Raw genomic sequence first — 18,396 nt, forward strand, 5'->3', positions numbered from 1 at the left:
CGGATTGTTAAATCATGGACTATTTTATAGTTTTTCTTCAGTCAGGGATCAGAATGACAACAGATTACATATCTAGGGACTAAAATGACTATTTCCCCAAGAAAAACTCCTAAAATTGATCCAACGCTCATTAATATATCCAAATGATCCAAGTTAACCAAACCCAAGACATTTTCAGAGGAAAATGGGCCTCATATATAAAATTGCAATTTGGGCCAAATTGAGCTTTTTAGTTCTAACCCGACAATGTCTACTTCTGAAATTTTTTTTTTCTACCCCTACATTTATCTTTTTACCCTAACATATTTTAAAATATTCTCATTATACACTTATATTAAAGTGTGCTTATATGTTAAAAGTGTATTAATATTTTAATTAAAATGTGCTGATATGTTAAAAGTGTGTTGATATGTTAATTAAAGTGTGCAGACCAAAATAATTTTTTCTTATTAGCAAACCAAAATAATTACACTTAATCAAACATCAGTATAAAAAAATAATGGGATTAAATCCTTTTTTTGGATTAAATTGGAAAAAATTGGGATTAAAAAAAATCCATCACCAAAAACAACAGTAACAACACCACCTTCGACCCTCTCACCATCGTCACATTCTTCACCAAGCACAGCCTCACCACCACCACCATTTTCTCCAAGCACAACCCCACCACCATCATCACCACTACCACCACCACCACCACCACATCTCCACCGTCTCAATCTAAACATGCCGCTGGAGAATGAGATGAATGAGGGAGCGTTTTGCTCGCCGGCGAGAAAGAAGGTGTTTGGCGGCACTGTTGCGATGGCGCGAAGCTCAAAAGTTCTAATGGGTTTGACGTTGCGTTGAGGCGAAGTCTACTGTGCTTCTCTCTTGAAGATGCGATGCAGAAATTGCAAGGAAGGTGAATGAGTATAGACTGAAGAAGCAAGATGAAATGTAAGAGACAAGAGAGAAAATAGATCTGTTTAAAGAACAATGATGAATCCGGTGGTTTTGGTTTCAAGGGTGTTTTCAGATCTGAGTTTTTTATTTTTAGATTTGAGATTTTATTTAAGGATTTGATGATGATGATGCTCTAATGGTGATGAATCTGTATTTGGATAATACAAGCACACTTGATAAATGTAATTTTAACATATCAGCACACTTTTAACGTACCAGCACATTTTAATTAACATACCAACACACTTTTAACATAAATGTATAATTGAAATATTTTAAAATATGTTAGGGTAAAGAGATAAATATAGGGGTAGAAAAAAAAAATTCCCTACTTCTGATAAATGTTTTTTTATAGTTTACTAAATTTTTGCCTTGTCATAATTTTTCTCAAAAATGAGTGTGTTTTTTTAACCAAGAAAATGTGAGTTTTATTAGTAGGTATTTGGAAAATAATTTTACTGTTATTTCAATATTTTTAAAACTTTTATAATATGAAAATCAATTGGTAAATCACGCGTAAATTTATATTCATCTTTATGGAAAAAAAAAATTCTGCCTTTTTCTTTGAATTATATTTTTCTTTCTTTTTTTGAAGAATCTTTCGTATCAAAGAATAAAATGTCATACAGTTATAACAAAACAAATATGAGTGCATATTTTTGTCAAAAAAAAAAAAAAAGAGTGCATATTCTCTACTAGTTAATTTTATAAATTTATAAACAAATAACTTGAAACAAATGCACTCTGTTTATTTACTAGTATTTTTTAGTACCATCATCAACCAACATATTCCCAATAATCAATATCGATATATACTTACAGTATTTTTTGTGTCCTTATCCTTTGAGCATGGCATCGTACAATACAAGGTAAGAACTCCCGAAACTCCCCAACTGTCTCTAGCACAACACAACGAGACGACGGAGAAGTTATAGAAAACAAAAACCTATACCGACCACTACTACTAGTCTACTACAAATACAATCAAACAAAATTAGACCAAGTGCAATGGACATGTTGAATCTCATTTCAACACTAATTTTGTAGTTGAAACCATTGCACCTATTGTGTTGAAACTGATGTGGATGAAAGAGGAGATGAATATATTCAACTGTGTTGAACACTGCCACGGGGGACAGCTGTCACGCAGAGATTGGCCTAGACAGGCGCGTGGGGAACACGCGCAGACAGCACGCGTGAGTGCTTGTTCAACGCGGAGAGAGAAGATTGTTTGGATAAAGCAGGCCACGTGGCTGCTTCTGATTGGGGCGGACGATTTTTTTTTATTTTTATCCTTTGACCTCAATTATCTCATTGCAAATTAATTTTTTATTTTTTATTTTTTTACCAAAATTCGTGATTTTTTTTCTCTACAAATAGAGACTTGGTTCATTTCATTTGGACACAGAAAAAAAAAACCAAGTTTTTCACTCTCTTAATCTATTATTATCTTTCTAATTAGTCTTTCTTTTGAAGTTTTAATCTTTTTTTAGTGAAATGGATCCCAACATTATTTGTATCGCATTAATTATGTTGTTTGTGTGTTGTATTGCATTTCAAAATATTTGTATCGTACTAATTACGTTACTTGTGTGTTGTATTTTAGATTAAGTTAAGATGATTTGTATCGTATAATTTCATTAAATAAATTTTGTTTTTATTACAAAAAACTAAAAAATAAATCGTTAATTATTTTAATTTAATTTTAATCGATAATTATAATTTTATTTAATCATAAAAAATAAATAAGAATATGAAATAGAAAGTGGTGGGGTAGAGAAAGTGGTGGGGTAGGGTGTAGAATAGAAAAACCAATGGAGAGGGTAAAAGTTGAATGTGTGTTGAATGATTAGGTGGAAGAAAGAGAAAATGATGTGGAAAGAAAAAAGTGAGTGTTGAATGTATTTTGGTGTTGAAACCATTGTACATAGTCTTACAAACGAGTACGGTATTATTTCAAACGACCTTTAAAGTCCTACTAAAAGCGAAGTTATTAGAGTATTTACGACGAAGCTCTCATTTTTTGGTATTTAATCGGCTTCACGTATACACATCAATCATTTATAATTTTTTAATAGTAGTATCTAATAAGTACTCAATCCCTCTGACCCAATAATTCTTAAAAAGTTTTAAATAAGTCACACCAATAACACATATACCCAATAACTCTACATTATTATAAATGAGTCCCACAAAAAATGATATAGGTACCAAGTCTTATTTTAGAACTAGTACCTATTAGATAATATTTTGATTTTACTTCAATAGGAGTACCTATTAGGTACTAGTACTTAAAAAAATAATAACCACCATTAGAGATGATCTTAGTCGTGTGAGATTTGTTTATTTGGTAGAAATATAGTAGTTTTTTTATATATATAGAGGTGGAAATTTAAATTTTTAATCCAACCAATTACTGAAATCCACTTCATAGGGGAGTATATATTTTTTGTTTTAGTACCTTTCATTTTTTGGTTGAGCACTAGTATTTGTTAAGGGGGCGTTTGTTTCAAGGTTGTTAATTTTACTCTCAGAAATCATATTCTCATGTATTTAAAAAAAAAACATGTTTGGTTCATATTAACTACATTCCTAGGAATTACTGATAAAAGTGGGTAAAAGAGAAGTTATTGGAAGTTATTTAAAATGTATTTCCATTTTCATGGGAACTTTTCTTTCCCACCCATTTTCTTGGGAATAAAATCATGAGAATAAGAGAAGTTATTGGAAGTTATTTTATTCCAAGGAAACTTCATATCCAGGAATAATTTCATGTCAACCTTGTAACAAACATGGGTATATTTATTCCAACCCATATATTCCCAGGAATATTATTCCTAACCTTGAAACAAACACCCCCTAAGTTTAAAATTGTTTTATTTATCGTTCATTTATAAAAATATAAACACAAATTAAAAATTAATAAAATAATTTTAGTAAAGCTCACTTATTTTATTTTATTTTATTTTTTCTTTCTCTTTCTCTTTCTCTTTCTCTTTCTCTTTTTGCTTTCTTTTTCTATTGTTCTAGGAAAAAAATCTATCACTTTAGATAAATAGTTAATCTACCGCTTGAAATTAATTATTTATTTTTAAACAAAAAACATTGTGTTTAAGTGGTTAATGAGTTATTCCTATGAATCGGAGAGAATTCAAGTTTAATTTTTGGTGAAAATTAATTCTTAGTCAAACTTTACTTACTTCACAACCGAATTTTAAATTATCAGATTCTCTTACTCTAAAAACTAAAAAGTTAATACCAAAAATTACAATTATTAACATCTCATATATTAAGTTGGATCCTACTCAACCAGACGGTAAGGAATTTAAACTCCATAAGATTTGATTTGCAAAACTGATAAATTAGCTCATAATTTATAGTTTATATAAACACTCACAAAAAGAAAAAAATTATCCTTTTTGTATTCTTAACTAGTGTCACGGGAACATTAGTTAACATGACCCTAAATTTATTGTTTATTTCATTAATTTACTTGTTTTTTTCATGAGTTTGAATTCTCTCATGCCTTAATGTGTTCTATCATCTCTCTTGTCTTAGGCTATGTTTGGATTGGTGGTACAAAATGGAATGGAGCGGAATGTAACATAATGGAATGGAGTGGAACGAAGCGGAATGGAGTAAAGATATCATTCCATTGTTTGGATATATTTTATAAATATTCATTCCATTGCATACACCCCAATTTGGAGGGGAAAGAAAATTAGAAGATTAGATGGTATGGGATGAAATGGGTTCCATTATGTTCCATTCCACTCCATTTATTTTTTGCAAATCCAAACAATGGAACTTAGTTAGTTACCACTCCATTCCATTCCATTCCATTCCATCCTTTACCACCAATCCAAACATAGTCTTAATCTAATAACCGAAATTGTAAAGTAAAATAAAGTGATGCGAAGAGAAAAACAACAAAGATTCAAAAATTCAATGGTTATAATTAGTACATGATAGATAGCATGAGAGATCAACCAAAGAGTATCTTGAGTTTTTTTTCATATGCTATTTTAAATAGTGTCTATTTTTAACCTATAAACTATAAATTAGTACAATTTAACTTTATCCGCTATTTTTTTATTAAGCAAAACCTTAAACATATGGTAAAACGTTTGATTCCTAATGTATGGTATGATGATATGCATTCCAGGCAGAGGCAGTGATACTCTTGTAAAAATTCCCCAACTGTCCGAGGCACAAAGAGACGACGGAGAAGTTGAAGAAAAGCAGCTATTAGCACACAAACCAAATACCAACCCACCCATTTTGGTCCCACCACTCAAATTTCCAAAGCAACCTTTAAAACAAAGTTAAAGTTAAAGTCAAATCAATTTTGACAAAGTGGAACCAACAAACAAACAATCCTTCAAATCCAAACGCTCAAAAATATGACATCTCCACATCCATCCAACACTCTCAAATCAAAGAACCAATTCTCAAACATTATTTTCAAGCTGACCCTTTAATCTATTCTTTCTCCTTCAACTAGAAAGGTATGTTTTTGGACAATATCCTATGTTTTTGTTTTTGTTTCTTCCTATGTTTTTGTTCTTATTTCTTATGTTGTTTACTTGGTATCTGTTTTGTTTGAAATCCGGTGAATGACAACAAAATAAGACAAAAAAATTCAACTTTTAAAACTGGGTTTTGATTTTGAACCTATGAAGACCCAAGTCTTTTCATGGGTCAGTTTCAAAATCAAATTTTTACCAACCATAAACCAATTAGGGGTTAGGTTTTCTTTTCCTTAATATATCAAAATAATGTTTTTTTTTTCTCTTACATAATATTGCAAATTATTACTAGTACTATCTTAATCCATGCAAATTGTTACTACCACCATAAATTTATAATAATTCCTTATGAGTTATGAAGTTCTAATTTGTAGTATTGGGTTTGATTGATTTCAGGATACTGAGTGTGTATTAAGCTATTGATTAGGTGAATTGAATATCTGTTGGATTGAGTGAAATCATGAGAGGTGAAATGGTTAATGGGTCATGGCTTAATTCTTTGTGGCCAGTTTCGCGCAAGAATGTATTAGATAACAAGGCGGTTGTTGGAATTTTGGCGTTAGAAGTTTCGAGTTTGATGTCGAAGATAAGTAATTTGTGGCAGTCTTTGAGTGATTGGGGGGTTATGAATTTGAGGGAAGAGGTAGTGAACTCTGTTGGGATTAAAATGTTGGTTTCTGAGGATGATGATTACTTGATGGAGCTTGTATTGAATGATATACTCGATAATTTTCAATCTCTTGCGCGATCTGTTGTTAGGTTGGGTAAGAGGTGCACGGATCCGGTTTACCACGGGTTTGAACATTTTGTTCGTAGTCCGGTTCAAAATTATACTCAATGGTCGGGATGGGAATACAAATGGAAAAAGATGGAGAGAAAAGTGAAGAAAATGGAAAAGTTTGTTGCTTTCACGACACAATTTTGTGAAGAGCTTGAGGTACTAGCAGAGGTTGAACAGACTTTCCGAAGAATGCAAGCAAATCCTGAACTGCATCGGGTAAAGTTGCTCGAGTTTCAGAAGAAGGTCACGTGTCAGCGCCAGGAAGTGAAGAATCTAAGAGACATGTCTCCATGGAGTAGAAGTTATGACTATGTTGTCCGGTTGCTGGTAAAATCACTATTTACCGTACTCGAGAGGATCATATTTGTGTTTGGAAATAATCACTTACCATCTTTACAGCAAGAAAATGACTCTCAGGATATGAATGCTAATAATCTTCTCCGTAGTCAATCTTTTTCTGTTTTTATGCATTCTTCCATTTATCCTTCAGAGAATGATCTCTACAGATTCAACTCAGGTCATGTTGGGAGAAAGCCGTACTTTTTATTCGACAAGAGCAAAAAAAATAAGGACCATAAGAAGGTTCTTCCTTCATCGGATAAACGTGGAAAGCACAAACGTTCGGAAAGCAAGCAGTTAGGAAATATCGGTCCATTCAAAAGTTGCATGTCTGTTACAAGCAATTCTCCTGTCATACAGAGTTATGTGCAGACAAATGGTTATGGTGGTTCTATGAGGTTGACTGATTCTTATATGAAACACGTCGATAAAATGAAAACAGTCGAGAAATCGTATATCTCCAACAGAATTAGAATATATTCTAAACTATGCATCAACAACAGGTTAAAGCCAACTTCATTTACCCTTGGCGATGCAGCTTTAGCCATACATTACGCAAATACAATTGCATTGATCGAAAAGATGGCATCGTCGCCTCACTCAATTGACCTTAAAGCAAGAGATGATTTGTACAATATGCTTCCAACTAGTATAAAAGTTACTCTGAGGGCTAAGCTCAAATGCCAAGCGGAAAGCAAATCTTCCTCAATTCATGATGCAGACCTTGCAGCAAAACGGAGTCCGGTATTCGAACAGACATTGGAATGGTTGGCTCCACTTGCACATAACACTATAAGTTTGCATTCAGAGAGAAATTTTGAGAAGGAGCATACAACTGTAAATGGAAATATTTTACCGGTGCAAACTCTTTATTACGCAAATCAGGCAAAAACTGAAGCTGCAATGGTTGATCTTCTTGTAGGTCTCAACTATAAGTATGTAGGATTGAAAACAAAAGTAGGCATGAGAGATAGAATGGAGTTTGCTAGCTCTACATCAGTTAATGGTCCTTGTATGAGAAATATAAGAATGTAAAATTATTGTTCTTGAAGTTGTATAGTTATCATTTTCAAATGGTACTCTATGATCTTGTAGTAGTACTTTTGATATTATTACCTTGATTCTACTTTTAGTCTTATATTACATTTGGGGTGAAACAATTTAGTTTAAGGTAATCTAATTATACAACCTACTACACGACTTGTGAGTTGCGTGTCTATTTGAGGGTGATTCGTCGTCCCGGAATTTTATCGTTGCTCTTGAAGTCAGTTGCATGGCCGGCCAAATAGTAGTGCTAATGTCCCTTCTCTGTTTAAAATATGCATTATATTTTCTTTCATTTGCATAATAATGATACTAGAAACTACCATTGAACATAACCACTTATACTAATGTTAAGAAACCAATTTTTCAGCATTCCTGAATCAAAAAAATTATTCTATTTTTGCTCTCTTTCATTAATGTAACTGAATGTGATTATACATACATAGTGTGTTGAGAGAAAAGTGGATACATGTAATGAGCTACTAATCTAAAACGTTATTTACTTCAAATATATTCGTTTTCATAATGTTAACAGCAAGGTTTCGTGGTGTAGTTGGTTATCACGTCAGTCTAACACACTGAAGGTCTCCGGTTCGAGTCCGGGCGAAGCCAGTTTTTTGCCGATTTTATTTCCTTACCATTGACAATTTAGTTTCCATCTTCGGACAAGTGAAAACCATATTAATTTTTCAATCCTGTCAATTTTTTTTTTTTACAGCCACCACGATTATAAATCACAGCCCAATTTATTTCAAATATGGTTTTTTTGTTGATGATATATTCTGTCAAAACAACAATAATAATAATAATAATAATAATTTTTCTATACTTTTAATTTCTCAACATTGCGTCAGTTCAATAACTCATTCAATTAAAATTTTATCAAAAACATCTTTTAATTAATTTATGGTACTAATTTGTTTTTTTTGACATATGGTACTAATATGTTTGAATAACTCAAAAATTGTATCATGGTTCAGTGACAAAAATTTCAGTTTTGTCATGTCTCTTGGTTCATAGTTTTATCCAGTATCAGAAGCAGTTTTAAAATCAAATACAGTACAAACTGAAGTTGTCTTGTTCAATCTTTTATTTTTTAGCAGATTAAACAATCCATAAACTTAAAAAAAATTCTAATATAAAAAGTATTCAGCATAAATAAATATTAAAAAATACAAGTATTAACTATTTATTATCTAAAGTGATAGATTTTTTTAATATTTTCAGAATCTTGTTTCTCTTCTCTGAAGCTACTAGGTTTGGTCTAGTGGTGAGGGATTTGGGTAAGTATGTTATAAGTCCTGAGTTCAATTCTCAGCTCATTGTAAACAAAAAAAAATCTCTTCCTCTTTTTAGTCTTTTATAGATAGATATAAAAAAAAACTAGTCCTTTATTTTTAATATTTAACTGATATTTTAAAAATTGTTACCGGTCGTTTGATTTCTGTTTAATTCTTTTTTTTGAGTTTCGATATTCTCTTCTATAAAAAACAAAAAAAAGAGAGCCTACAAATAATATAGAAAATGAATCTTATAATGATAAGAGATAGAGGTACTATAGTATAATATAGTAAGAGTGAATAATAACTCTTTATTTCCTTAAAAAAAACTCTTTATTTAAATGTTTACCTAACCACTAGAACCAAACTCATAGGGAATAATCGAATATAAAAGAGGCAAGAGGGGTATCTCTACCCTCCACGCCAAAAGATTCTCAAGTTGTTTGACATATGTTATCATAAGTATCTTGAGATTCAACCTTCCTATATAATTATTTCTTTAAGAAATATTTTCTTTTGATCTTTTTTTATAATAGACAATTTTTTTTTTAATATTGACTCTCTAGTTTTTAGGAAATGAGGATCTAATAATTCAGAGTTCAGCTGCGAGGTAAGTAAAGTTTGACCAACAATTATTTCCACCAACATCGAATCTGGATTCTCTCGAACAATTCATCTTAAGAGGAACTTATTAACCACTTGAGCTCAATGTCTTAATTATCAATTTACCTTTTTAAATTGATAAGTTCAATCGTCTCTAGAAAGGATAAGACGAGTGTATTCCTTAAACACAATGAAATCAATAGTATTATACTATATGTATATATATGTTCCAAATTTTATCTTATTTTGTTTTCTCTTTGGTTCCAACATATCTAAATTGTATTTTGTGTCAAATACAATGTGCAACTTTTGTGTTTCGAACACCTTTTTCCCTTCATGTGAAGACAAGTACTCTTAGAAGTCTTACATTGGATTGAGATATGATATAAATAGTCTTTATAATTGTAGTGCAAATCTTAACTCTCAAGCTAACTTTTGTAATTGAGTATAAGTCTTCCAAATTCTAATAAGTAGTATGCAACTACAAGCTCTTGTGTGTTTTGTTAATAAGACTATTATCTTATATGTGCGGAATTTTCATTGTCATTTAATAGAGACCGAAAAGATTAAACCAAAATCAAACTCGTGAGTCATAACTACTTTTTTTAGCGTTCAAATATCTTTATCACTTAGAATAATTTGTTCTCTATATTCTAAGCTAAAACATAGCAATAATATACTACCGTACACTTTTATCTATTTTAAAATTTAATTTATTTTTTGTAGAGAAATTTAATTTAATTTTAAAATAATGTTTAGAGTGAAGACAAATAGGTCAAACGAAACCTTTTAGCTATGGTTGTCTGCCAACTGGTGAAGATGCCATCTCCTAGGAATATTCATGTAAGCTGGCCGGCTTTAAATATTAGCACATGATAATGCATTTTTAATTTTTGATAACTGCATCATGCATATTTTAAAAATACAAATTTTAACTCTTGTGGAACAAAAATTGATTAACTATGCATTAAACATGTACTTGTTTATGCACGACACTATAACCTAGCTAGTGATAAAAGAGGAACCAAAAACTAGCATCATGCAAATGAGTTGTTCACAAATAAAAAACCATGGAATCTATTTCACAACATACTCTTCATATTACTCTCCTACTCTTATCTTTCTTTATATTCTTCTTCCTCCTCAATCATCGTAGAAAAATCTCGGCCACCAAGCGCCGTCTTCCACCCGGACCATCGGGATGGCCCGTATTTGGAAACATGTTCCAATTGGGAGAAATGCCTCACCGCACACTCACAAATCTAAGACAAAAATATGGTCCAATTTTATGGCTCAAAATAGGTTCAATAAACACTATGGCAATACTCTCAGCCAAAGAAGCCACAACATTTTTCAAAAACCATGACCAAAATTTTTCAGACCGAACGGTAATCGAAACTATGCGTGTCCATAATTACAACAAATCTTCCTTAGCTTTAGCTCCTTACGGATCTTACTGGCGGCTCATGCGCCGCCTAGTAACAGTCGATATGTTAGTTATGAAACGCATTAACGACAGCATTTCGGTTCGTCGTAAATGCGTAAATGACATGCTGACGTGGATTAACAAAGAAGCAAATGAGTTAGAACATGGTCATGGACTTCATGTTTCACGTTTTATTTTCTTCATGAGTTTTAACTTGTTTGGAAATTTAATGTTGTCACGTGATTTGTTTAATATGGAATCTGAAAATGGGTCTGAATTTTTTGATGCTGTTATGGGGATGATGGAGTGGACAGGACATGCTAATGTGTCTGATTTGTTTCCTTGGTTGAGGTGGTTGGACCCACAAGGATTAAGGAGAAAAATGGATAGAGATATGGGAAAAGCGATTAAATTTGCTTCCACGTTTGTGAAAGAGCGTTTGGAGAATGAGGTAGAGCATGATGATGAGAAATCAAGGGATTTCTTGGATGTCTTGCTTGATTTCCAAAAAAATGAGAACCAAGAAGCAGCTAAGATCTCAGATAAAGATCTCAACATTTTCATCTTGGTAATCCTACAAATTAATTACACGATTTTTCATATAAACATGCTTATCTCATACATAAATGATATCTCATATTTTCATGGATTTGAATCCTCTCAAATTTATTTTACACTGTGAATTATAATGTTAGATTATTAGAAATATTTCATCGAGTATATTAATATAATTTGGTTGATTATAAAATGTGACGGTATTCAGGAAATATTCTTAGCTGGGGCAGAAACAACAAGTAGCACAATTGAATGGGCTATGACGGAGCTTTTAATCAACAATGATTGTATGTCGAAGGTTAAAATAGAGCTTAATTCAGTAGTTGGGGCAAAAGATGTTGAAGAGAGTGACATAGACAATCTTCCTTATCTACAAGGTGTTGTTAAGGAAACATTAAGGTTACATCCTCCGATTCCACTACTTGTCCCACGAAAAGCAGTACAAGACACGGAATTCATGGGATACTTCATACCGAAAGACACACAAGTTTTTGTGAATACGTGGGCAATTGGAAGAGATCCAGATGCTTGGGATGAACCATTGGTTTTTAAACCCGAAAGGTTTTGTGATTGTGATAGCAAGAGTTACAAGACCGATTATAAAGGACAACATTACGAGTTTATACCATTTGGAGCTGGAAGAAGAATGTGTGCGGGTGTGCCTTTGGCACATAGAATTCTTCACCTTGTTTTGGGATCTTTGCTTCATCGATTTGATTGGGAGCTTGATAGCAATGTTACACCTTTAACTATGGACATGAAAGATAACCTTGGTATAACCATGCGAAAGTTTGAACCATTGCTTGCTGTGCCCAAATTAGTTGTTGGTTCTTAAATTAATCATTAATTTTTAATGTTTTATTGTATAAATAAATGCTATTGGCACATTTTTGTGCTTGTATATCAAAAAATGTGATACTATCCATCTATATATGAATATGAAAATCTTCAATTATTGAAAATAGGATTATTCTTAACAAATGACATATGCTATGTTTGCTAAAAAGTATAAGTCAACAGATTATAAACTAGCTAATACGATAATTAACTACTTGATTTTTTCAATTTCCTCATGAAGACAGTTGTAACTTGTAAGGAAAACAATCAACACTATTAAATAAGTAAAAGAAAGAAAAAGTTGGCTTCGCCCGGACTCGAACCGGAGACCTTCAGTGTGTTAGACTGACGTGATAACCAACTACACCACGAAACCATATTGATGTTGTTCTTTAAAGACTATATTACTTAATAGAGTTTGGAGTACGTACCTATTTTAATGGAAGTAAAGGTATGATGTATCAATATCATGTTATATTGTTATGTATTCCGTATTCCTCTAGAAACAAATAGACTAATTATTATTGTGAGTAAATAGAACTGGAGAGGACTATAATCAACTAAAACTGTAGTATTCTGCTAAAAAGACCTCATATGTTGTTTGTAATAAAATTTAGGTCCAAATTGTTAGAAGTGTAAAGTTGAAGAAACCAGCAATAAAGAAGTCATTCTAAATTTGAGCTACAACACTATTCATGTTTTGACTATTCATGAAAGCAAAATATCAAATGCTTTTAAATTTGGACGCCAATCTCGCCTCCAAATTTGTAGAAAAAAAAGCTGAAACAATTGCTTCACTTTTTGCATCATATCATGGTAGTTGAAATGCCATGGAAGGCTTAAAATACATAATTGAGATGTCAACAAGTACCACACCACCAATGTACCATGACCCCATTATTCATGTACACAATTAACTGATTAAAATTATATTCTTTGGTTTATAACCCTCTGGCTCCTAGGGGAAGGGACCCTAGTAGTCCAGAGTTCGACCACGAGGTGAGTAAAACCTGGCCAAAAAATTGTTCCACCCAGGAATCGAACCCGAGATTATATTATAGAGTTGAGTTTAATTTAAAACATAGTTTTAATTTTAAATTTATCGTTCCAGTTACTTTAGCTAATCAGTGAACAAATGTTTTCATGAAATTTAAGCTTGAATTCCAGTCATGTTCCTTGCATTTACATTTTAATCATTGGATTCGATAGCTTATCTATAGGGTATGATGTGAAATAAAAAGCTTTGCTTGCTGTTGACTTAAAGTTGAGGACCTCTTTTTTCTTTACATCACATGAAAAAGAGAAGCAGCAGCAGACAAAACCAAATAATGAATCACTTTAGTTAGTTTGGTGAAAGCCTTTAAAGTTTGTCCATGGAATTGATAAATCAAGTACATCCAGGCAAGATTAATTAGAATTTTGATTTTTTGTACAAGTAATTTTACACTCACTTTATATTATTTACTCTCTTCCGTCTCATATATAAGCAAATTTTTCACTTTTTAAGTTCATTCAATTTTGGACCAAATATATTAATTATCAAATGAACTTAAAAGTGAATATCTGCTTATATACGAGATGAGGTCGGATGAAGTATATGTATATACTATAATTCTTTTCCATTATATATGCCCTATCATCTTTCTTTATAAGTGGTGTAACTTTGCAAGTGGAGGTGTAAAAGGGAACTATGGAAGCTGTATAGGAGAGGAATGTAATGTGAAAAAAATCATGTCTTCTTATCTGATTTATTTATTTATTTATTTATTTATTTATTTATTTATTTATTTATGTTTCTCTTCATAAATATAGGTGTGATTATGTTAAGCCTTACGTAGCAATTATCTACATACTATAAACTTTTGAAATTACATGATTCAAATATAAACAGAGGAATAAAAGACTATGGTTGTTATGTAGTACAGTATATCATGAATTCATAAGTAATAAAACTTAGAAGAAAATCATATTGATAATGCTCTACAATCCATGACCTATAAGTCAATGCTTCAAGGTAACTTGCAATCTAAAATTCAAAGAGTTTTCTCTGAAAAACATGCAAGGGTTTAAGTTTGGACCATTCTGTTTCAACTGCTTCTTTCAACCCCACAACCACAAGGTTTCAAAAAAGGGAACGTACCGATAAGGATAATAAGAGGCATGTACTAATGTACTATGTAATGTAGCATAAACCCAATTCCAATTTTTAGTTTTATTATTTTGAGAACTATCACACTTGCTTAAAGAGAATAACTGTTTAATGTGGACCTCATGTCTTATATAAATTGGATCAAGATTCTCTGCAGTCGGAAATCACAAAGTTACACGCTGTTTTAGATCTCATCCGTCCATTTCAGATCGGTCGGTTCATATTAAATCTATACAAAATCAGTCCAAATCAATCTGAACCATTCAGATTAGATCGGACGGTCCTTGTTTAAAACAGCGTGAAACATTTACTGCAGGAAATCCAATTCCATATAAATTGGTTCTGCATGACCAAATTACCAAGGAAATATGTCATTGTTTAAAAGGGTGGTGGCATTAATCTATTGAGTAAGTAGGAAAAGAAGGATTTTCTAAATGTAGTTGTTAACAACCAACCCTTTTACATTTTCCTAGTATTATGAATTTGAAATTTAGACGACACCAAATTTGGTTAAACCTTACCAAAATACTCTGAACACATAAAAATTTCAAATTGGAGAACCATTTGACTCAGGGTCTATTATATTAGTATTAATAATTTAATACTATATTAATCTCTGTTCTTAGGTATAATTATGTTATCTAAATTCATCCTACATAGCATTATTTTTTCCCTCTTTAGCTTAACAAGACAAACAAAACAAAAAGTAGAATACTGTCACTCATTCTATTCATCTGATAGAGTAGAAAACAGCAATCATACAGACGACAATCTCCTTCCAAATCCCATAATCAGCTGCCACCTTTAATCATCATATTCCCCCAAATGACCAATCCTAATTACCTTACCAACATATAATAAATAACATGTGCATTACAATGCTTTTTCTCAATCATCACTTTCTCTCATAATCATGCCACATTTTCTTCCTCACTCAAATTCTCAAACACTACTTTCTTCACTCTTCACCTTTAAATGTACTAAAACATAAAACACACCATTGTTCCCTCTCTTCTCACACCATAACATGAACACAAAAACACTAGCATTACCCTTAACCTTAACCTTAGTAGTATTTCTATGCACATTACCATCATTAACACAAAGTGCACAACAAAATGATACCCATGCCCTCACCGAATTCCGTCTCAAAACGGACTTCCACGGCTACCTTGTCAGTAATTGGACTGGCGAGGATGCCTGCAACGCCGCATGGCGCGGCGTTGAATGCTCCCCGAACGGCAGAGTTGTAGCTCTCTCCGTTCCTTCCCTTAATCTCCGAGGTCCCGTTGATTCTCTCTCGACGCTAATCTACTTACGCTTCCTTGACCTACACGATAACCGTTTAAACGGAACCATTGTTCCTCTTTTAAACTGCACTGATCTTGAACTTCTCTATCTCTCACGCAACGACTTCTCCGGCGAGATACCACCGGAGATATCATCGTTACGGTTTCTTATCAGACTCGACATCTCTGATAACAATATCCACGGTAAAATCCCTAAAGAAATATCAAAATTGAATCATCTCCTCACTCTCCGGTTACAGAACAATGAACTCTCCGGCGAAGTTCCCGATCTTTCTTCTTCCCTAAACAATCTCAGAGAACTCAACATCACCAACAATGAACTCCAAGGACACTTACCAGACGCAATGGTTACCAAATTCGGTAACAAAAGCTTCTCCGGTAACGACGGTCTTTGCGGATCGAGTCCGTTACCGAATTGTTCCGTCACCGGAACTCCTCATCCACCTTCCGATGATGCTGGTTCCGAAATCGTTCCTTCAAACCCTAGCTCAATCCCAAAAACTAGTAACAGTACTCACGGTATAATTCCATCTGAAACTCCGAGAAAACGGAAAATGTTGAGTCCGGGAGGAATTGTGGCAGTTGCGGTGGCGGTTTCCGTGGTTTTACTGATGGCGGTTTCTTACACGGTGGCGCAATGTTGCGGAAGAGGAAGATCTAATTCAACGGTTGGGATGGATAGTGAGATTGGTAAGAGAAAAAGTGATAGTAGTAGTGGAAGCGAGAAAAAAGGGTACCGTGGAAATAGTAATAATGGGGGTGTAGATAGAGATAGTGATGGAACAATAACTGAAACAGAGAGAAGTAAATTAGTGTTTTTTGATAGGAGGAATGAGTTTGAGTTAGAGGATTTGCTAAAAGCTTCAGCAGAGATGCTTGGGAAGGGTAGTTTGGGAACTGTTTATAGGGCTATTCTTGATGATGGATGTACTGTTGCTGTTAAGAGACTTAAGGATGCCAACCCTTGTGATAGGAACCAGTTTGAACAGTATATGGATGTTGTGGGGAAGCTTAGACACCCTAATGTTGCTAGACTTAAAGCTTATTATTATGCTAAGGAAGAAAAGCTTTTGGTTTATGATTATCTTTCCAATGGAAGCTTGCATGCTCTTCTTCATGGTTTGTTTAATCTAAAGCCCTCTTTACCTTTTAGTTTTCAATTTAGTGATATAATTAAGTGTATGTTTGGTATAAGTGAGTGTGCCAGAATGATGATAACTCAGCGTGATTGTGACATATCCACTATAATAGCAAACATAGGCTAAGAATACTAATTAATTGTATGGTAGTATTAATAACAAGGTTTTAAAACATGATATTGATACTTGAGACATAAAAAAAACTTTGATGTCATGGTCTAAATCTTGATTACAAACCTTTTTTTAAAACTTGAAGTAGTGGTAGGGTTTTAAATTGAAGTTGCGGCATAGATTACGCTACAAACCTTTATATTTCAGCAAAATATTGGAAAATGCATGTAGTCAAAATTGAAGTTGCGATGTTGTTGTTGCATATACCTTGAAATTCCTTACATTGTGGCCGCAGACTGCAATTTAAAACCATGGTAGCATGATTTTAAAATGCAAAATCTTTGATATTGCATACAATTGTTCTATAATGAAGAAAATGTATTGATTATTCTTAGTTTTTTGTTTGCTAATGGCTTTGGGATTGTGTTAGGAAACCGAGGTCCGGGAAGGATTCCGTTAGATTGGACAACAAGAATAAGCTTGGTGTTGGGGGCAGCAAGAGGCCTTGCAAGGATTCATGGAGAGTATAGTGCAGCCAAGATACCTCATGGGAATGTGAAATCTTCCAATGTGCTACTTGACAAGAATGGGGTTGCTTGCATAGGTGACTTTGGTTTGTCGCTATTGTTAAACCCTGCTCACGCGGTTGCGAGGTTGGGTGGGTACAGAGCTCCAGAGCAGGCGGAAGCGAAGAAACTCTCACAAGAGGCAGATGTGTATGCTTTTGGGGTGTTGGTATTAGAAGTTTTGACAGGAAAAGCCCCTTCCTCCTCTCAGCATTCTTCTCCTGTAGGAGTTCGCCCTTGTGTGGAATTCGATGAACAAGTAGCAGATCTTCCAAAATGGGTTCGGTCAATTGTGAAGGAAGAGTGGACATCAGAGGTGTTTGATCAAGAACTTTTGAGGTACAAGAACATTGAGGAGGAGCTTGTTTCAATGCTGAATGTAGGATTGGCCTGTGTTGTGTTACAACCTGAGAAAAGGCCAACTATGTTGCAAGTTGTTAAGATGATTGAGGACATTAGAGTTGAACAATCTCCTCTAAGAGAGGATTATGATGAATCGCGCAATTCACTTTCACCTTCACTTGCAACTACTGAAGATTGCCTAGCTTAATAACACTACTGTAATTCATTGCCTCAGGATGAAACTTTCTTTGATCCTCTTGTTGCATTTACTTATTGGTATCGTTTTAGCTAGCTCTTCAATTTGCATGAGTTGTTAATTATTGTTTTATATTTGTAATATTTGTGAAATGATTATGTTGTTGCACTTGTCTTGAGACATGGCTAATATATCTTGATAATCAATGGTTCTGCTACTCACATAGCACAGCCAATACTTAGCA

The 18,396-nt window shown here is 33.2% G+C and overlaps 3 protein-coding genes and 2 non-coding genes across 5 annotated transcripts; 4 read left to right on the forward strand and 1 right to left on the reverse strand.

Annotated features, from left to right (window-relative positions):
• Positions 1–5,045: 5,045 nt before the first annotated feature.
• On the forward strand, positions 5,046–7,730 carry LOC123890438 (protein PSK SIMULATOR 1-like). Its single transcript, XM_045940051.1, has 2 exons — positions 5,046–5,453; positions 5,871–7,730. Exon 2 carries the CDS (start codon positions 5,935–5,937, stop codon positions 7,627–7,629), a length of 1,695 nt encoding a protein of 564 aa, XP_045796007.1. The 5' UTR covers positions 5,046–5,453; positions 5,871–5,934; the 3' UTR covers positions 7,630–7,730.
• A 446-nt stretch (positions 7,731–8,176) lies between these two features.
• Positions 8,177–8,250, forward strand: TRNAV-AAC. Its single transcript has one exon. It is a non-coding gene; the product is annotated as a tRNA-Val (tRNA).
• Positions 8,251–10,540: 2,290 nt separating this feature from the next.
• LOC123890440 (cytochrome P450 76A2-like) lies at positions 10,541–12,457 on the forward strand. Its single transcript, XM_045940052.1, has 2 exons — positions 10,541–11,515; positions 11,711–12,457. Exons 1-2 carry the CDS (start codon positions 10,592–10,594, stop codon positions 12,335–12,337), a joined length of 1,551 nt encoding a protein of 516 aa, XP_045796008.1. The 5' UTR covers positions 10,541–10,591; the 3' UTR covers positions 12,338–12,457.
• Positions 12,458–12,641: 184 nt separating this feature from the next.
• On the reverse strand, positions 12,642–12,715 carry TRNAV-AAC. Its single transcript has one exon. It is a non-coding gene; the product is annotated as a tRNA-Val (tRNA).
• A 2,133-nt stretch (positions 12,716–14,848) lies between these two features.
• On the forward strand, positions 14,849–18,396 carry LOC123890441 (leucine-rich repeat receptor-like protein kinase PXC1). The gene is made up of 2 exons (XM_045940053.1): positions 14,849–16,917; positions 17,479–18,396. Exons 1-2 carry the CDS (start codon positions 15,516–15,518, stop codon positions 18,162–18,164), a joined length of 2,088 nt encoding a protein of 695 aa, XP_045796009.1. The 5' UTR covers positions 14,849–15,515; the 3' UTR covers positions 18,165–18,396.

The sequence above is a fragment of the Trifolium pratense genome, linkage group LG6, assembly GCF_020283565.1.
Source record: "Trifolium pratense cultivar HEN17-A07 linkage group LG6, ARS_RC_1.1, whole genome shotgun sequence".
Lineage (NCBI taxonomy): Eukaryota > Viridiplantae > Streptophyta > Magnoliopsida > Fabales > Fabaceae > Trifolium > Trifolium pratense.